At 48.1% G+C, this 19,272-nt stretch overlaps 2 protein-coding genes across 3 annotated transcripts; one reads left to right on the top strand and one right to left on the bottom strand.

Annotated features, from left to right (window-relative positions):
• The first annotated feature begins 7 nt into the window (after window positions 1-7).
• Window positions 8-15,046, top strand: Josd1 (Josephin domain containing 1). Of its 2 annotated transcripts, none has more exons than XM_059247299.1 (4): window positions 8-369; window positions 11,484-11,612; window positions 11,729-11,923; window positions 13,031-15,046. In XM_059247299.1, the coding sequence occupies exons 1-4, from the start codon at window positions 185-187 to the stop codon at window positions 13,128-13,130; spliced, it is 609 nt and encodes a 202-aa protein (XP_059103282.1). In that variant the 5' UTR covers window positions 8-184; the 3' UTR covers window positions 13,131-15,046. The 2 variants fall into 2 exon arrangements, with proteins under 2 accessions (XP_059103282.1, XP_059103284.1); XM_059247301.1 differs by having other exon boundaries at window positions 11,729-11,913; window positions 13,031-13,148.
• A 1,471-nt stretch (window positions 15,047-16,517) lies between these two features.
• Tomm22 (translocase of outer mitochondrial membrane 22) lies at window positions 16,518-18,313 on the bottom strand. The gene is made up of 4 exons (XM_059247461.1): window positions 18,160-18,313; window positions 17,877-17,995; window positions 17,374-17,491; window positions 16,518-17,216 (listed from the first exon to the last, which is right to left on the bottom strand). Exons 1-4 carry the CDS (start codon window positions 18,274-18,276, stop codon window positions 17,142-17,144), a joined length of 429 nt encoding a protein of 142 aa, XP_059103444.1. The 5' UTR covers window positions 18,277-18,313; the 3' UTR covers window positions 16,518-17,141.
• Window positions 18,314-19,272: the final 959 nt, after the last annotated feature.

A 19,272-nucleotide genomic window follows, 5' to 3' on the forward strand; every position in this document is an offset into this window, starting at 1 on the left:
TTTTTTTTTTTTTTGGTCCCTTTTGAGTCCAACCTTTTCTCCCAGTGACAAAGCATAAATCATGGACACCAGAGAATAAGGTGAAACCTCAGGAATCTGAAGACAGAGAAGCCCAGACCTTCTGATTCAGGAGGGAAGGAGTGGGGGTGTTTATCGGCTCTGTCTGGAACCTAAATCGAAAAACATGAGTTGCATGCCATGGAAAGGGGACAAGTCCAAATCTGAATCCTTGGAGCTTCCCCAGGCAGCACCCCCCCAAATCTACCATGAGAAGCAGCGCAGGGAGCTCTGTGCCCTTCACGCCCTCAACAACGTCTTCCAGGACAGCAACGCCTTCACGCGGGAAACGCTGCAGGAGATTTTCCAGAGGTAAGGCTGTCCTGCTTGGCATCTTGATCCCCACTTCTTGGTATTTCTGAATTTGTGTGGGTGGTGCATCGCCTCAGGCACGTAAACCTTCAAACCTACAGGTTTGGAATTAGACGCTGTCGGTCGCTATAAGGAGCACAGGAATGGGAGATAACTCGCCATCTCTGGTCCATCTGTTGTGGAGTAGCCTCAGTTGTGTTGATACCACGGATCTGGCCAGACAGGGGACCCCTTGTTGCGTGTGTTATTCCCATGTTGTGATGGAGACAGAGCTCTGTAGAGATCCTTAGTTTCCTCCAAATAACCCGACCAGCCATGGACTCAGGGTTGAGTTCAAGTTCGTATCTCCCGGTGGTGGTCACTGCTGTAATGACTCCCTTCCAGACCCTGCCATGAAGGACTTTACAGTCTAGAAGGGAGGAGACACGATACATCCACAGTCATCTGTCACCAAAGGTGGGACATGATGGGCACCGCAAGAAAAGTGTACCCACAATGCTTAGCTTTTCTGAGGCCATGTGCTGGCCACCGTGCTCTTCATACATTGTTTTGTATGGCTCTCTTCACAGTCGTTTTACTGATAGAGCAAGGGACAGAAAGATCAAGTCATTTGTCCAAAGCAGCTTCTGAACAGCAGCGCTTTTGAGAGGAGCTGACTCCAGACCTCTCCTCCCGCTGCTGTGTGATGGCCCCCTCTTGGGGCTAGTGAGAAATTCGGTGATGGCGCCTTTGCACATTATGCAGGAGGTCCTAGGTACAGTCCCTGGCACTGTCTCCCCGAAAGAAAAATGATGGCCTTTTGGACCCTTTAGAACAAATCTGTCACTCCACAAGTGGTCAGAGTTCAGCTTCATGCCCATTGCTTCGGCTTTTGAAGAGTTGAGTAGTGTCTTGCAGGACCCAGCAGCATGACGCGGTCCAGAGCAGCTTTGACGGTGAGCTGGAAGAGGTTTGGAATACCCAGACCCCAAGGATACTTTGAGACCCCAGAGGACCTCCTGATACCTCAATGGGAGATGAAGTAACTGCTGCACAGACAGGAATTGGGGCCAGAATCAGCCTGATTAGGGTGACTTGTGAGGCAGAGGTGTGCACCACTTATCCTGAAAAGCACTCCAACCCGAGTGCTCTTAGAGCTCCACAGTGAGAGCAGTGCTCGTTTCCCAGTGCCGATAGAGACCAGAGTACCGCCTTTGCCTCAGCAGGGCAGATGTGCTGTCTGCTCCATGACCACTGTCCACAAGCACAGTGCGCGCCTAGGAGGTAAGAAACGTGTCTTCGACCACCGAGTCATGTGACAGAAAGGAGGACCCAGGCTTCTCAACTTCTTCCTTTTGGGCAACTGTTAGTGTTTCTTCTGGGCAGCTCTGAATTGTTTCCTAATCTATAAGCAGGGAGAAGGAAATGACTCACCATGAGTACCTGAGTGTGCTTGGTACTCTGTGGAGTGTTAACAATCTCAGAGCAACCTTAGCAATGATCCGGGGAACCAGGCTGAGTTTATGAAGTTTGCCTAGTTTTACCCACCAGTAAGTGAATGTCAGATTATTTACCAGTTAGTTAGTGGTATTATGTAGTTAGTCGTACTCAAGTTGACAGATTTTGACCTCTATGAGTTTGGCTCCTGGACTGACAGAGGAGTTAATCATTTTTTTTTTTTCATTTTTCTTTATTAAGAAATTTTCTACTCACTCCACATGCTATCCACAGACCCCCCTCCCTCCTCCCACTCCCCAGCCTTCTTTCCCAAGCCACCCCACATCCCCCAAATTGAGGTCTCCCATGGGGAGTCAGCAAAGCCCAGCACACTGAGCCTAGGCAGGTCCAAGCCCCTCCCCACAGCACCAAGGCTGTGCAAGGTGTCACACCACAGGCACCGGATTCCAGAAACCTGCCCATAGACCAGGGACATATCCCTATCCCCCTGCCTGGGTGCCCCCCAAACAGTTCGAGCCAATCAACTGTCTTCCGTATCCAGAGGGCCTAGTCCAGTCCCATGGGGGCGAGTTAATCATCTTGAGACCACTAACAAACCAACACTTTACACCATTCTGAGGGCCTTCTTTGCGCAGGCAGCTGAGTCCTCACACCCAGCTTAGGAGGTAGGCTCTGTTGTTTCCCATTATTCCAGAAGAAGAAACCAGGACATGGAGTTCGTAGTTGCTAATGGTCAGATTTGGGCCCAAGCTTTACAGCTCCAGGGCCTGCCTCCAAAGTTCTCCTCCTAGCTGCTTGCTGTAGACTGGAAAAGCTCATCAGAGAAGCAGGAACTTCAGTAGCTGCCTTTCCAGCTAGTAGGTGGGCTGGACTGGGGGTCTGGGCCGCATCATCAAATGGTTGTGGGTAACAGTGGGTGTCTTTCACATACCTCTTCCCTGAGTGAAAGATGGTAAATACCTGCTGAGCACCCACAAGGGACCAGGGCCCTGTTCCTTTTGAAGCTTTTGCAAATTGTGGTATATTTCTGTGTTCATAATCAGCACAGTACAGGCTGACCAGTAAGAGAATTCCAGAGGAGTTCTATTATAGAGCATTTAAAATTTTTTTTTTAAAGATTTATTTATTTATTTTGTATACAGCATGTATGACCAGAAGAGGGCACCAGATCTCATTACAGATGGTTGTGAGCCACCATGTGGTTGCTGGGAATTGAACTCAGGACCTCTGGAACAGCAGTCAGTGTTCTTAACCTCTGAGCCATCTCTCCAGCCCTAGAGCATTTTAAAGTAATGTCACCCCTCCTCCCCCCACGTGTGGAAGGAATCGAGAAGAAAATATAAAGGAAAAAGGTGAGAGAAAGACTAGCCACTCGCAGTGTGCGGGGAGGCGTTGTAGAGAAAACAAGCTGGGCAGGGCACCTCAGGGCTATTTGCGGGGCAGGTCTAAGAGACTGAGGTGCAGGGAGAGCCATGCACAGTGGAGCGGTTTAAAAATGAATAGATGGTCTCTTTAGAAACTGCCATTCATGGGGCTCAGCAGTTAAGAACACTGGCTGCTCTTCCAGAGGACCCAAGTTCAATTCCCAGCAACCACGCTGCAGCTTACAATTGTCTGTAACTCCAGTTCCAAGGGATCTGGCAACGTCATACAAATGCATATAGGTAAAAACACCAATGCACGTGCATGTGTGCTTGCGTGTGCGCGCTTGCTCGCTCTCTCTTAAAAAAAAGAAAAGAAACTGGTATTCAGAGAGAAGAAAGCTGACGAGATTAATCTATGCTGGTTTAAAAATGTGGCTCATGTGGTGGAAATGGAAGGAAAGTGTTGATAAGAGCCATTTGTTGAGAGGAAGTTCATTCTAGTAGTTGAGTTTTAGCCAGTTGAAGGAGGAGAAATACAAAAGCCGGGTGGGGTTTTAATAGAGTTGTGGAGATGACGTGACTCATGCTTGGAACAGAAATGAGTAAGAATTTAGAACAGAGCTAATGCTGATTAGCAGCGGGGGTAGGGGGTGGGGGTGGGGGGTCAGGTATAACTGAGGCTTGATCTCGGAGAAGATACCTCAGACAGTGGGCCCGTGCCATCAGTGTGTGTTTCATATGTGTATATCTCCAAACTCTGAAAAAGAAGGGTTTAGAGGTGAACTCATAGGATAGTTTTTATCTTTTGTGGTGCTAGGGATTGAATTTCTGGCCTTATGCGTGCTAGGCCAGTGTTCTGCCACTGTACACATTATCTTGTGGTAGCATTTATTTGATCTTATTCACTGTGTTTTATGTTGGGGGGGGTTGCCTGCGTGAATGTCTTTGCACCACATACATGTGTTGGATTCTCTGGAACTGGAGTTACCGATGGTTGTCATACAGATGGTATACAGCCATGTGCACACTGGGAACCAAACCTGGGTCTTTGGAAGAATAACCAATGCTCTACCCCCCGAGCCATCTCTCCAGCCCCTGTAGTAGCTAGGGGTTACTTTTTTTTTTGGCTAGGCTACTTTGGAAATGCTTAGGCCTAAAGCCTTGTGTCTGGCCTTTCTCATTGTTTTAGTGATCAGATGTTCTTGTAGCTAGCTCTGCACTCCTCCTAAACAGAATAGTTGTTAAAATCTAATTAGACAGAAACTAGCCCGTGACAGGGGAACGCTAATGAACAAAGGAACCAGAAGGTTAGGCGTGTTGGTGAATGGTCACAAGGGTAAGTAAGCACTCTGGTTTCTTCACCATTCAGTCAGGAGAACTAGGAAGAGCCACCTTTAAAAGTCTGAGAAGGTGAGAAACTAAGAAAAGGGCGGAGGGGTTTGGTTTGTTTGGTTTGGTTTTTCGAGACAGGATTTCTCTGTCTAGCCCTGGCTGTCATGGAACTTAGTCTGTAGATCAGGGTGGCCTCACATGCAGAGATTTGCCTACCACTGCCTGGCTAAGGTCCTGAGTATTAACCTCTAGGGATTGGAGTAGCTCATCCAAACCTGTGATGGGAGGAGCTGTGTTTTATTTAGAAACATACTAGGAAATTCTGATGAAAGAAAGAATTAAGGGAGAAAAAAGTTGATTAACTCTCTCCCTCCCTCCCTCCTTTTCCCTCTTCATTAAAATCCAAAATCACTAGCTGGGCAGTGGTGGCGCACGCCTTTAATCCCAGCACTCGGGAGGCAGAGCCAGGCGGATCTCTGTGAGTTCGAGGCCAGCCTGGACTACCAAGTGAGTTCCAGGAAAGGCGCAAAGCTACACAGAGAAACCCTGTCTCGAAAAACCAAAAAAAAAAAAAAAAAAAAAAAAAAAGGAGGGAAAAAAAAATCCAAAATCACTACCATTGCAGGCATAGTAGTGACTTTGGAGAGGTAACCTGGGCTAGAGCTCACCTTAGAGTTTTTGAATCTTTTCCAATTCTGGCTGCAGTAGCAAACACCAGAGGTTTGCTGTAAGCCCCAGCATTTCTGTAGAAATCAGCAAAGTAGTGGACCATTGTGGGGAAGTAACCGTGGGCAGTTCGGTGTCCTCTTCGAGGCTCCTTCCTCGCTGTGCCACTTACATGGCAGCTGTGCGTGACTGTGCAAGCCACTGTAACCTTTACACTTCAGCTTCCTTATTTACAGTAAAGATTGTAGAAGGATTAAATGATAACGCCCCAGGAAGCAGCTGACCCAGTGGGCAGTCAGTTATCCTTAAAAGTAAAAGAAAAGACTTTTGGGAGGCAGGGGGAGAATTAGGGGTAGACAATCCCTCTTCTACAAATGACCAGCCCTGTAGAATGGAATGGAAACTGTTAGCATTTCCTACATTGATCAGTTCAGATTTGTCTTTGAAAGGAGATCTCATGTAGCCCAGACTGATCTGGAACTTGTTATATATAAGATGACACTGAGCTTCTGAACCTCGGCCCTCCACCTCCCAAGTACTAGATAACAGTCCTGTGTCATCGCTCCCTATATTGATCAGTTCGGACATGGTTATTAGATGCCAGTGCCTGGCTGAGAGGTAACATTAAAGAGTTCCAGGGACTCACTGTTTGAATGCTTACCAAATGAATTCTTCAATAAATTAGTATTGATGGTGTTTGGATAAATTTGGATTATGTGTGGTCCTCTGAGTCTCCCTCCATTTTCAGAGTCTGGAGGGATTCTGTGGAAGAGAGGGGGATGTGAGGTTGAGCCAGAAGAAGCTGTGGGATTTGGTTTGTCGTCAGAAGTAGGATAAAGTACTAAAGGCCACATGGTTTTGGTGCCTGAAGTATACCAAGCTCCCTGGAGAGGACAGCAGTGGGTTGAGTAGGATGGGACCCGGAGTTGGCCAACAGGCCGTAGGCTATACTGTCAGTCCCAGAGAAGGAGGGGAAATGATACCTTGGCGAGTGTGGCAGAAATGTATGCACTGACCTGTTGGAAGGAGAGTTTGGAGTCAAGGAGATGAGTCTGGGAGTCTTTCAAAAGCCCAGTGTAGACTAGGGGCCTCCAGTTAGGAAAGAGAGTGAGAATAGGCAAGAGAGGGTCTGAATCTTTTTTTTTTTTTGGTTTTTCGACAAGACAGGGTTTCTCTGTGTAGTTTTGGTGCCTGTAGACCAGGCTGGCCTCGAACTCACAGAGATCCTTCTGGCTCTGCCTCCCGAGTGCTGGGATTAAAGGCATGTGTTACTGCTGCCTGGCGAGGGTCTGAATCTTTTTTTTTTTTTTAGATTTATTTATTATGTATACAGTGTTCTGTCTGCACGTATCTCTGCAGGCCAGAAGAGGGCACCAGATCTCATTACGGATGGTTGCGAGCCACCATGTGGTTGCTGGGAATTGAACTCAGGACCTCTGGAAGAAAAAGCAGTGCTCTTAACCTTTGAGCCACCTCTCCAGCCCGAGGGTCTGAATCTTAACAAGAGTTTTTAAAAGATGAGAGCAGGACAAGAGATCCTGGGACAGCAGTCTTGAGAAGCAGCCTTCGAAACAGATGTCTTTGTAGTCTGGTGTTGAGGGCTGAAGCACAATGTAATCTTCTCCTGGAGACTCAGGATGAAGACTGTGCTAGAGACTCATTCCTACAGGAAGCCACTTTACTTGCTGGCTCATCCTGTTGTTACTGTATTGAAATATTAGATGCCTCTCAGAGCCTCCAATAATGAGCATGGAATTGGGAGACTCAGGAGAGCACTGCTCTGGGCATGAGCCTGCAGGGAAGTAGCCAATGGGAGGTTGAAGTCTTAGCAGTCTCCGGTGATGCCATCTTCCTTGTATTGGTCAGAGACTCTCCAGGAAAGATGGAAGCCACACAATAGGTTCCTGAAGAGTGAGTAGAGGGAAAGGATCTGCTACCACCCAAGCTTGGCCTCCTCTCCACTGCTCTCTCCCACTGCCAGGAGAGAACCTTTGCCCTAGTGCTCATGTTTCAGCCTCGGGACTCAGGACTCAACAGACCTTTCTGCTCAGCAGCCGGTTACCACCTCCCATCCCACCCTGGCTCTTGGGTCTCCACTGTAAGCAGGACAACTGGATTCTCATGAACCCAGGTTTGAGCTTAGTTCCGTCAACTGTTAGTGTTCATGGCAGTGAAAATCACCTGACTTCATGTGCTGGCATGGCACAAGCCAGGCATTCCCAGCACCTAGGAGTTGGAAGCAGGAGGATTAGGAATTTGAAGTTATCCTCGGCTACATAGTGACTCTGAAGTTAGCCTAGGCTACATGAGACCTTTTTTGGGGTGGTTGGAGGGTTCAAAACAAGTTTCTCTGTGTAACAGCCCTGGTTGTCCTGGAACTGGCTCTGTAGAACAGGCTGGCCTTGGACTCACAGATCCATCTGCCTCTGCCTCCCTGCTGGGATTAAAGGTGTGTGCCACCACCACACATAGATACCTTTCATAAGAAAAGAAAAAAAATACTTTAAAAAATCACCTAACTTTAGAATTTAAAAAAAAATTTATTTTTATTATTTAAAAATTATCAGAAAAGAAATGAAAAGAAAAAGGTACATTAAAAAAAAAAAAAAAGGACCACCCACAGCCATGGCCCAGATTAGGGCTGCTTTCTGCTGCCTAGGTACCCAATTTCTGGATGCCTATGGGAAGAGCTTTTTGACAAGGCCAACAAACACCACTCTTTACACAGCCTGGCCCTGTTAAGGGTACCCTATTGTAGAAAGCCCCTGTAGGGGCTAGCTTCTGAAACTACTTTATTCCACACCAGCTTTTACTATCAGGCGCTGAGTGGAGACAATAGCATCCAGACTGTGGTCCTGTTGGAGGGAGCCTGCTAATCTTAGGCTGGTTTGCCTTAGCTTTTTGAAGTCTCTTGTTTAAGTGCCCAGTCCTGGACTTTCTGGGTAATTGGGGTTGGGGGCTTGAAGCAGAAAATATATTGAAAGAAAATGGCACATAAAAAACTATGTATGGCCGGGCAGTGGTGGAGCTCGCCTTTAATCCCAGCACTCGGGAGGCAGAGCCAGGTGGATCTCTGTGAGTTTGAGGCCAGCCTAGGCTATAGAGTGAGTTCCAGAAAAGGCTCCAAAGCTACACAGAGAAACTCTGTCTGGAAAAAAACAAACAACAACAACAAAATTATGTATGAGTATGTGCCCATGAGTGCAGGTACCTGAGGAACCTAGAGGCATCAGATCCCTAGGAGCTGGACTTGGATGGCTGTGAGCTGCCTGCTGTGGATTTTGGGAACTACTCAGGGCCTCCAGAAGAGCAAACACTCCTAGCCAATGAGCCATCTTCCAGCTCCACACCTCAGGATTTTGTACTTAAATGGAATGAATTCATACCTCCTAGTGTGAGGATTAAATGAGGCATTTCCTAAAGCAGTAGTCCTAGTATTGAGCAGGTGATGAGCATCACAGTAAATGACATTTGGTTGCAACATGGGGAATTGGTGCCTTTGCTCTAGAGATAAGCAAGTGAGCCCTTTTCCCCAGAAACTGGAATTCCAGGTTGTTATGAGCCATCATGTGGGTGCTAGAAATCAAACTTGGGTTTTCTCTAAGAGTAGCCAGTGCCCTTAATCAGAGTCAACTCTCCAGCCCTAAATCCCTGTGGTGCCCACCCAGTATGGTGGCACACGCCTTTAATTTCAGCACTTGGGAGGCATAGGCAGGAAGATCTCTGAGTTCAGTGCCAACCTGCTCTACCTAGTGAGCTCCAGCTAGTTACATAGTGAGGCTCTGCAAAACAAAACAAAGTAAAATAAATCACTGTGACAGTTCAAGCTGTAGAGTCCCAGGATTTCAAGAGAGACTGCTCATATTATTTCTAGAAAGATTCATTTATTTTTATTTTATGGGTATGGCTATTTTGACTGTATATATGTTTGTGCCTCACTTGTGTCCATTGCTCATGGAGGCCAGGAAAGGGCTTCAGATCCCCTGGAACTGGAGTTACAGGTGGTTTTGAGCCACCATGTGAGGACTGGGTCATCCTCCAGCCACTCGATCCCACTTCTGTGTTTTGAGACATGTCTTTCCCACACTGTGCAGGCTGGCCTGGAACTCCCAGTCCTGCCCCAGACTTACGATTGTTGGGGTTACAAGTGTGCGCCACCAGCCTCTGCAACTGGAGAGTTTTAAACACAGCCAAGGGCATGTTTATTTTTGAAAAAGGGGCTCATGATATAGCTCAGTCGGCAGAGTGTTTGCTTGGCATGAATAATGCTTTCGAACTGCCAACACCCACCCCAAATCAGTATGGATGCTATGTTTGAAGAAGTTTAAGCAAAATTTCTTAAAGTTTTAGAACTGACTTCTTTGGCCCAAAGTAGATATTTTTTTCTGGAAGTGACACGGTGCAACCTCTGGATATCTTCCTTCCTGAAGAACCTACCACGTTTTCCTCTCCCTTTATAGGAATGTTAGAGACATATTGACCCATCATGTGACACAACACCTTTGATCCCAACACTTGGGAGGCAGAGGTAGGCAGATTTCTGTGAGTTACCGGACAGCCAGGGCAATGTACAGAGACCCTGTCCCAAAACAACAACAACAAAAAGATATGTTAACCCTCCAGTCAACATGGCCTTCCTCATCTCCTGGCTTTTCTAGACTATGAAAACAAAATAATAAGATGAGAAATGCCTTTCAGTACAAGCCTCAGCTGGAAAATGGAATTGCTAAAAGGAGCAATAAAAAAGAAAAGGGCTTGAAATAGGTGGGTGGTGCATACCTCTAATCCTGGCCCTTTGGAGCTGAGGCAAGAGGATCCTGACTTCAGGGCCAGCCTGAGCTAGTATGGAGGGAGACCTTAGTTGAAGGCTGGGTAGGCCACCAGAGCTACAGTTGAGTTTTGTTTATCTGGTATAAGGTTTTTTGTTTGTTTCCAAGACAGGGCTTCTCTGTGTAGCCCTGGCTGTCCTGGAACTCAATCTGTATGTAGATCAGGCTGGCCTCAAACTCAGAGATTCACCTGCCTCTGCCTATAGGGTTTGTTTCTTTTCAATTGATTCTTTGTGCTTTTATTTTTTATTTTTTCAGGATACACGCAGGCACTCATGCATGGGGACACACACACACACACACACACACAGTCTGTAGATGAGTTCTCCATTCCAGTTTAATATAGACCTCGTTAGTTTTTATTGCCTTTCACTTGGCTCCAGTTCATGCAGTTATGCTGCCTGTCTCAACTACTACACACCTTTGAATATTTCATGATTACCGAAGTACAAGTCTTAAGTAGAGTACTGACATTGCAAAAGGCAGGAGTAACAGTTACTACCTGTGCCACTTAAAACATCACATATCAGCCGGGCGGTGGTGGCGCACGCCTTTAATCCCAGCACTCGGGAGGCAGAGCCAGGCAGATCTCTGTGAGTTCGAGGCCAGCCTGGGCTACCAAGTGAGTTCCAGGAGAGGCGCAAAGCTACACAGAGAAACCCTGTCTCGAAAAAACAAACAAACAAACAAACAAAAAATAAAAATTAAAAAAAAATTAAAAAAAATCACATATCACTTACTAGTGGTTTTGTTACTTTCATAGTGAAGGAAGGTCTCACTATGTCTGACTGGCCTACAACTCACTAAGTAGATGAGGCTGGACTTGAACTCACAGAGACTATCCTACCTCTGGCTCTTTAGTGCCAGAATTAAAGGTGTGTGCTGCCGCGTCGCTGCCGCCGCCACCACCACCGCCACCACCACAGCCACTACAACCACCATGCCCATGCCTAGCTTTGTCGGTGTTTTTTTTAGAAAGGTTTGTATCCAAGAGAAAGAGCAGTAGGAAGGCCGTGGTGACAGGAGTTCATAAAGAAGACCAGTACTTCCATGGAGCATTTCTTGTTTGTTTTGTTTATCGAGACAGGGTTTCTCTATGTAGCCCTGGCTGTCCTGGAACTCATTCTGTAGACCAGGCTGGCCTCCAAATCACAGAGATCCGCTTGCCTCTGCCTCCCGAGTGCTGGATTAAAGGAGTGGGTTACCACGCCCTGCGCATCATTTCTTGTGGTCACTCCCTTCACTGTAACACTCCTCCCCAAAAGGCTAGCTAGGTCTCAACCTTCCTGAATTGTCTTGCACTGGGAGAGGCAATCTCTAGGCTAGCCGGAGGAGCCAGGCATGCAGTGCTTAGGTAGAAACTTGTGAGACCGTTCTGCCGAGGGAACCAGCTTCCAGGGCCGCGCTGCAAAATGCTTTCTGGTGGTACAGGGCTGGGGAGGCGGGGCGGGTCAGCGAGCCTAAGCTTCTCCTTTTACATTTGTAGGTTGTCTCCAAACACTATGGTGACGCCCCACAAGAAGAGCATGCTGGGAAATGGGAACTATGATGTGAATGTCATCATGGCAGCACTTCAAACCAAAGGCTATGAGGCTGTTTGGTGGGACAAGCGCAGGTAGAGAACCAAACTTGATTCGCCAACAAGGGCTGGTTATGGTGCCAACCCCAAGTGAATGGGGGCAGCCATGCAGAGTGGCTGCCCCAGAGCCTGACACCTTTTCTCTCCTGCAGGGACGTGGGTGTCATTGCTCTCAGTAACGTCATGGGCTTCATCATGAACCTGCCCTCCAGCCTGTGCTGGGGTCCCCTCAAGTTGCCTCTCAAAAGACAGCACTGGATCTGCGTTCGTGAGGTGGGAGGGGCCTACTACAACCTTGACTCCAAACTCAAGATGCCAGAGTGGATTGGAGGCGAGAGTGAGCTCAGGTGACCCCCAAAGGCTGGGCTTTCAGGCTTTTAGCTTGGGGTACTGGGAAGTCAAACTCATCTGACTATTTGACAAAGGAAGTTCCTCTGTCCTTCGATCCTTGCCCTGCCTTCTTGGAATCATAGGGTCTTAGACTGAAGATTCAATTAGGACTCCATCCGTTTGATAACGGGTTTCACATCCATGATTCTAGCCTTCTGGTCTGGTGGGGCCGACAGCCACTTCTCCATTTAGACAACTGCCAGTTAAGAGAGAGGAAGATGATACAGTTCAGACAGGGTTAAGTTTCTCTATGACCAAAGGTTTTTGTCGGTGTTTTGTTTTAGAGTCTCTCTATGTAGTCTTGGCTGTCCTAGAACTCCTTATGTAGACTAGGCTGGCCTTGAACTCAGATCTACCTTCTGCCTGCCCTTGCCTCTTGAGTGCTGGGATTAAAGGCATACGCCATCACCACTCCCAGCCCTGTAACTGAAGTTTTTCCTTTTATTATTGTATGTGTGCAGGTGTGTGTGCTCCTGGGCATAAATGGAGGCCAAAGGACAATTTTCAGGTGTTAATCTTCTTCCACTGTGGGTTCCTGGGATCTCAGTCAGGTTGTCAGGCCTGCTTGGCAAGTGCTTTACCTTGAGCTGGCCCAGGTTTTATGCTATTCTGTTTGTTTGACACTTAGTAACCATTAGAATATGCTGTGTTCTAGAACTCACAGCAGCACACTAATGGCAGTAATATCTGAGAATGAGCAGAAATTGAGACTGGAATTCTAACCGGAATGGAGGAGTAACCAAGCCTGGACCCTCTAAGTCAGTCACCCCGGAGTTATAGGACTGCCATAGGGGTAGCCTAGTGGTTGTGGTGGTGGTGCACCTCTTTTATCCCAGCACTCAGGGTGCAGGGGCAGGTGGATCTCTGAATCTGAGGCCACCTGGTCTACAGAGTGAGTTCCAGGACAGCCAGAGCTACAGAGAAACCCTGTCACAAACAAACAAAAGAGGATTGCCATGGGTGTTAAGTGGGAAGGTGTCTATTCTGATGAATGGGTGACCCCAAGACTGCAATCTGCAAATCAGTGGCATCTCATTTCTTTTTGCCTATTCCCTCTTCCATAGGAAATTTCTAAAATACCATTTGCGAGGAAAAAACTGTGAACTCCTACTGGTGGTACCAGAAGAAGTGGAAGCCCATCAGAGCTGGAGGGCGGATGTGTGACAGTTCTGCTAGACCCACTCTTCGCCTCAACCCTCCAGCCCTCTTTGATGTGCTGTGGCCTCTACAATGGGTCTGTCCAGCCACTTCCCCAAACATCTCATTGGGTTTCCCCCTCAAATTTGCCAGTGCAATAGGACAGGTGTGTGGACTGTCACAGAGCCACCAAGCACTGTCTGTGCCTGGGGGAAGAAGGTAGGAGGAGCTCTGAACACTTAGGGCAAGCCATTGAACACCCTTTTCTATTTCAGAGGGAGGGTGAAAGGGGTCCTTGGGGGCGCTTGCTTATTTCCCCTTTCTGTGAGGACTTGACACAGGTTCTGCTGGTAGTTGTCACTGATGCTCCAGGCTCACAGGGGGGCCGCCTCCTCTTTTTATCTCCTGTGGCACCAGGGTGTCCAAGGACACAGTACACACAGAGCCCAGTGACTCGCTCAGAGGACCCAGAGCATAAGCGTCTCAGGAAACTGTCAAGCCCCTAGTGGTGGCACCGCATGCCATCTGCATCCATAATGCCACCTCTTACCCCGTTTTTAATCCTAGCCAGCCTTGGAGTTTTATACTGAAAAGTTCTGATATTCCAAAGTAGGTAAATTGCACGGTATCCCAGCAAGACAGTGGTGGAAAAGATGCCTAATATTGTGGAGCTGAAGCCCCACTAGGACAGTCACGGGACAGTCACGGGTAGCTTTTCACTCCAGTATGTCCCTACCATTTCACTACATTGACTCAGGAAGCTCTGGGGCAAAGACAATGAAGAGGGACAGCACTCCTGGTTGGCCCATTTTAGCAAAGTCAGAAACACATCTACCATTGGCATCGAACTCCAAAGTTGGGGACAGAGTTGGGAGGAAACTGCCATGAAGGTGAGTCTCACAGTTTGAGAGTGAGAACTGGTAGGCACATCCTGGGCTCCAGCGCTGTGGCATGGGAGTCTCAGGTTGCTTGTGTGCATCTTTGTGTAGTTTCCTTCACCAACTGAGGTCGGCTCACCCCCACCTCAAGTAGTTCTAGACCATTTTTTTTCTCCTGTAATTTTGGAAAATAAGTAGAAGAAATAAATATCATACCACACACCAATGTGGCTGTGGTGGCCTTCAAGGCAGGTGGGCAGGCAGGTGACCTGGCCAGCCCTTAGGGAGCCATGGTCTCTGCGGGTCTGAGAGCTGCCCCATGGCCAGGCTTCTCCCTTGGCAGCAGAGCTAGCCTAGGGGCTTGCATGTCAATCCTGAGCAAGCATACTGGGGTGAAGCAGGGGCTATCTCCCCACTGTGACTGGAGTGCATGTTTACACCAGCACTTTTTCTGCACATGTATCTTCAATCCAACAAGGCCGTTTTTTATTCGAGTAGCAGAGGCCCCAGGTGGCTACTGCATTACACTCAACCACGGTCATCTGTACCATTTTCTACACCGGATCTGCTTGGCACCATGGGGAGCTCTGACCCTGCACAATGACATTCCAATCACTACCAGCCAGAAGTTACAGCCGACCTTGCTGATTGTCACAAGCCGGACCTTGGGTCCATTGGCACTGTCGGTGGTCGTAAGCCATTTCCTGGGAGAGGAGACTCCTCCCTCCAGACCTGCCTGGGCCTGTGCAAATGGCACTGCAAAGGAGGCCCATGCACGCGGAGTCCATGAGCCAGTGGGATGGACAAAGACGCTTAAGCATTTCAGGGCTGGTTCTGTTCATATCCAATTCTGGTGCTTAGGAACAGGGACCCATGTGATGCCGGAGGGCAAAAAGCCCCACTCCTTTTAAGGAAGGGGCATCCTGACCCTGATGCCCAGCGAGGGGCAGCCCTAGGCTTTGTTTTTCTTGCTTTATTCCCTTTTTTTTGTTGGCCTTGTGCTGGGTTTGTTTACAAAGATGTATTTTGTTTAACCAAATATTAAAAATGAAAAACTGAACACAAGTCTACTTGTTGCCTAACTGATTATGTAAACACCTTTGATATGATTCTGACATAAAAGGGATTTTGTCACTACTCCGAGACACTTTCATCAAATCTCTCACCTGAAAAATCAAGATAAAGTATTTACTTAGTGGGATTTAGTTCAGAGGTGCCCCCAACTATCCTGTTGTCCTAGCAGTGGGGAGGCTGAGGCAAGATCTATTCAACGTCAGTCTGGGATCCAGCTAGCTACACCCTGCCTCAAAAACCACAAATGCCCTTGAGGCATTTGAATTTACTGTAATTTTAAAAATGAGACTTCTGGCCGGGCGGTGGTGGCGCACGCCTTTAATCCCAGCACTCGGGAGGCAGAGCCAGGTGGATCTCTGTGAGTTCGAGGCCAGCCTGGGCTACCAAGTGAGTTCCAGGAAAGGCGCAAAGCTACACAGAGAGACCCTGTCTCGAAAAACCAAAAAAAAAAAAAATGAGACTTCTGTTGGAATTTGTACCTTGTTGACTGTCCTCTATTAGTGCTGCTCTAATTATCAAGCGAAAAGCCAGACACACTGAGCTAGCTACTGGCTTGGAGAGCACACAACAGTGGTCTAGTTGGAAGGCTGGCTTTGAATCCAGACCCTACAGTGACAGGCCTTGTGCAGATTCCTTAACCCATGGGAATAGCACAACCTCCTCAATCACAGAGTAGGATTAGAAAACCTGCACAATAAATTAGAGTCAAGCTAGGTGTGATGTCGTACACATCTGATCCACCACTTGGGAGGCAGAGGCAGGCAATCCTGAGTTGGAAGCCAACCTGATCTATATAGATAGACCATTTCAAGAGAAAAACAAAAGACCAACATTGAGTGGAAAAACTGCAAGGTTCAAAGATAGGAAAATATCTGGATCAATTACCAGACTCACTTCAAACAAACAAAAAACTGGGCAGTGGTGGTACACACCTTTAATCACTCCAGGAGGCAGAGAATCTCTTGAGTTGGAGGCCAGCCTAGTCTACAGAGTGAGTTCCAGAACAGCCAGGAAACCTGTCTCGAAAATTAAAACAAAAAAATCAGTCTTACCAGGTGTGCATGCCCATAATCCCTCAGTACTCAGGAAGACTGAGTTGAAGGCTAGCCTGGGCTTATGGAGAGACTCTACCCCCAAGAAAAACAAGAATTAGATAACAAGCTGTATCTGCAAACTTCCTCTCTCTCAACACTAGAAGGCAATACATACTTTAAACAGTTTATACCGTGTAGACTGCACATCCACAGAGCTGGCCCTTTACTTTCCATGGGGGAGTCTGAAGTGATACTTGGATTCGGGGCAATAATCGATACAACATTCAAAAATAAATGTTCCTCCTCCTCTTTGAAAACTTAGACATCTGAAATAGAGGTGCTGGCTTAATCAAAGGCAGCCTGGCAGGCAGTGCCCCTGGCTCTCTAAAATGGCCAAAGTTTAAAATACACAAACACAGCAATGACACTTTCAGTTGGAGGTCTTTTAATATTTAAATACAAAAAGTGAGCACTGACTTCTTTTTTTACACAACACACAGGTCTCTAACAGCCACATGTGCAGAGGAAATGGGCGCCCGCTCTGTTCTCAGTCCCCGCCTGGCTAAAGCTACAGCTAGCCTCGCTTCTCTCCAACATACAGTGATTCCTGGGGACTGTTTTTAACGGCAGCTGTAGTGGATTTTGTCAGCTTCACATTGTTTACATGTCCCAGACATCTCCATTCGTTTAAAAAAAAAAAAAAAAAAAAAAAAGGTCTTAATGGTCAGGGGTGTTTACTTCTTCCCCACAAGGGACCTGTGAGAACTTCAATAGGAGCAATTTTCTAAAGGGATAACGTGGAGTAACCTTTCCATGGCTGCACTCTAGCATCAGATTGAGAACAGGAAGTAAGTGAGAGCATTATGAAGGGCACAGGTGCAAGTGGAGTCTCCCCATGAGAAACGGAGAAAGTTCCCACCAGGTTTAAATAGATCGGTGTGCCAAAGTTAAAAAAAAAAAAAAAAAAAAGACTAAAAAGTCCAAACAACCAGCAGTTCAAACACAACTGAATTTCAAAGTTATCCCACCAGGACAAATACCGAAGTAACAGTCTAGATCTTTCCAGGAAGTGGAGGTAGAGCCCCGGGCATTCCTCCTGACAGCCCTGTGTTAGGCCCCAAAAGTATCTGGAAAAGAAAAAAAGAGTGTTAAGCTGTACTGATTCAGTAGGTCTTTGGTCACCTATGCTGCTGAGCAGTCGGGCACCCACTCCCACTCGGGGTTTGGTGCCAATCTACTCCCGGGGCCTCCACCGCTGGCCCCGAACCTGGAGCACACGCTCACCTGCCGCTGCTGCAGTTGCTGCTGTTGCTCCATTTGCAACTTCTCTGTCTCAAAGACAACAGGAAGAACCAGGATCATAAAGGAAGTGGTCCCAATCCACAAAGCTGCCCTGGAAAACCTGCACAGGGAGAGTGTGTGTGGTGACATGCCAAGAAAAGCAGGCAACCTAGCCTCCACCGAACCAGTGACAACTTCCAGTATCCCTCTCCTCGATGTTTCTGCAAGTGTACCCTACCCAATCCTTGCACCAAACTCCTAGCAGAGGCAAGCCAGTGATTACCTAGTGATGACAGTTAACATTCTTATAGGCCTCGCATACAGAATCCTTAGATAACATGAAAAGAATTCCCACAACGACCCTGCCAGAAGACGACCCACAGTCGGGGTATGACAATGAATCCAAGGTCACTCAAGCTCCCCACTGTGGTTTCCGATGCCCGATGTCCTTCGACAGCACCAGTCCCTCCATGCACACTCTCGGTATTTCTACATTCGTCCCTTACCTGTACATCTTCTGAGCCACGAAGAGCGACAGATCAAAGGTGGCTCCGGCGGCAGACCGGACCCTCTCCGGGAACATCTCCGTCAGACCCCAGAGTCTCTCCGACAGAGTCTCATCTAGCTGTGGTGGAGGAGGTGGGGGTCGTTGGCGAAGCGGCAGCAGCACCGGAGCCGCCGAGCCCGGGGCCGGGCCCTTCCCTGCCGCGCGGAGCAGCAGCCCTCCCGGCTTGCGGCGCCCACGCCCCGACGGCCCGCTCCCGCCCCGCTCCCCGCAGGCCCAGGCACCTCGTCGTCGTCGTCCTCTTCCAGCTCCTCCTCGGCCTTCTCCGCCTCGGCTTTCGGGAGCAATTCGTCTGGGGACAAAGGCTCCCCAGCACCGGCTGCAGCGACGGCGGCGGCCATGGCTGTAGGACACCGGAAGCGGAAGGGAGCCGGCGAGAGCGGCCCGCCGCTGGACAGAGCGTCTTCCGGAAGCGAGCGGGGCTGGCTGGAGAGAGAGCCGCAGCGCGTCATCTGGCCCGCCCCCTGGATGTCGCCAGCCACTTAAGGTATGGAAGAACACCGAGCTTGTTCAATAGGTGCTTCACAGCTATTCCGTGCAGTTGAGCCTGGGCTGGGCTCCGAAACCTGCATATTTAAAAGAAAAATATTCCTATGGCTTTTAGAGACAGGATTTCTATGTACAGCCTTGACTGTCCTGGAACTCGCTTTGTAGACCAAGCTGGTCTTGAACTCAGAGATCCACCTACCTCTGTCTCCTGAGTGCTGGGTTTAAAGACCAGAGCCACTACCGCTGGGTGAACAATACTTCTCTCATAGATAGATTTTACTGTGTAGCCCAGGCTGGCTTCAGACTCACAGTAAAGGTGTGCATTGCCACACCCTGCTGTACTTGTCTTATTGGGACAAGGTCATGGCATGGTAGCCTAGGCTGGCCTCAGATTTCTCTTGCCTCAGTCTCCCAAGTGTAGGGATTACAAGTGTGTGCCATTCACTCAACAACAATGAATGCTTTAAATTTTTATTTTAAAGTATGTGTATGTGCACCAGTGTAGGTACCCTTGGAGGCCAGAGCTGGAGCTACAGGCAGTCATGAGCCACGTGACTCATGGATACTGGGTCCTGAACTTGAGTCCTTTGGAAGATCAGTAAGTGATCTTAAATGCTAAGCCATCTCTCCAGTCCCAACAAGACATAATTGAGAAAAACTAAATTATGGTGATATTTTAATTGTACTGAAATGTGATTTTATTTGTTAATAAATAAAGTTGCCTGGGGGTCAGAGCTAATAGCAAGCCATAGCAGAAGCCAGGCGGTGGTGGTGCACGCCTTTAATCCAGATCACATGACAGACATATCTCTGTGTGTTCAAGGATACAGCCAGCATGGAGAAACACG

Source organism: Peromyscus eremicus, chromosome 20, assembly GCF_949786415.1.
Source record: "Peromyscus eremicus chromosome 20, PerEre_H2_v1, whole genome shotgun sequence".
NCBI classification, from domain to species: Eukaryota; Metazoa; Chordata; class Mammalia; order Rodentia; family Cricetidae; genus Peromyscus; species Peromyscus eremicus.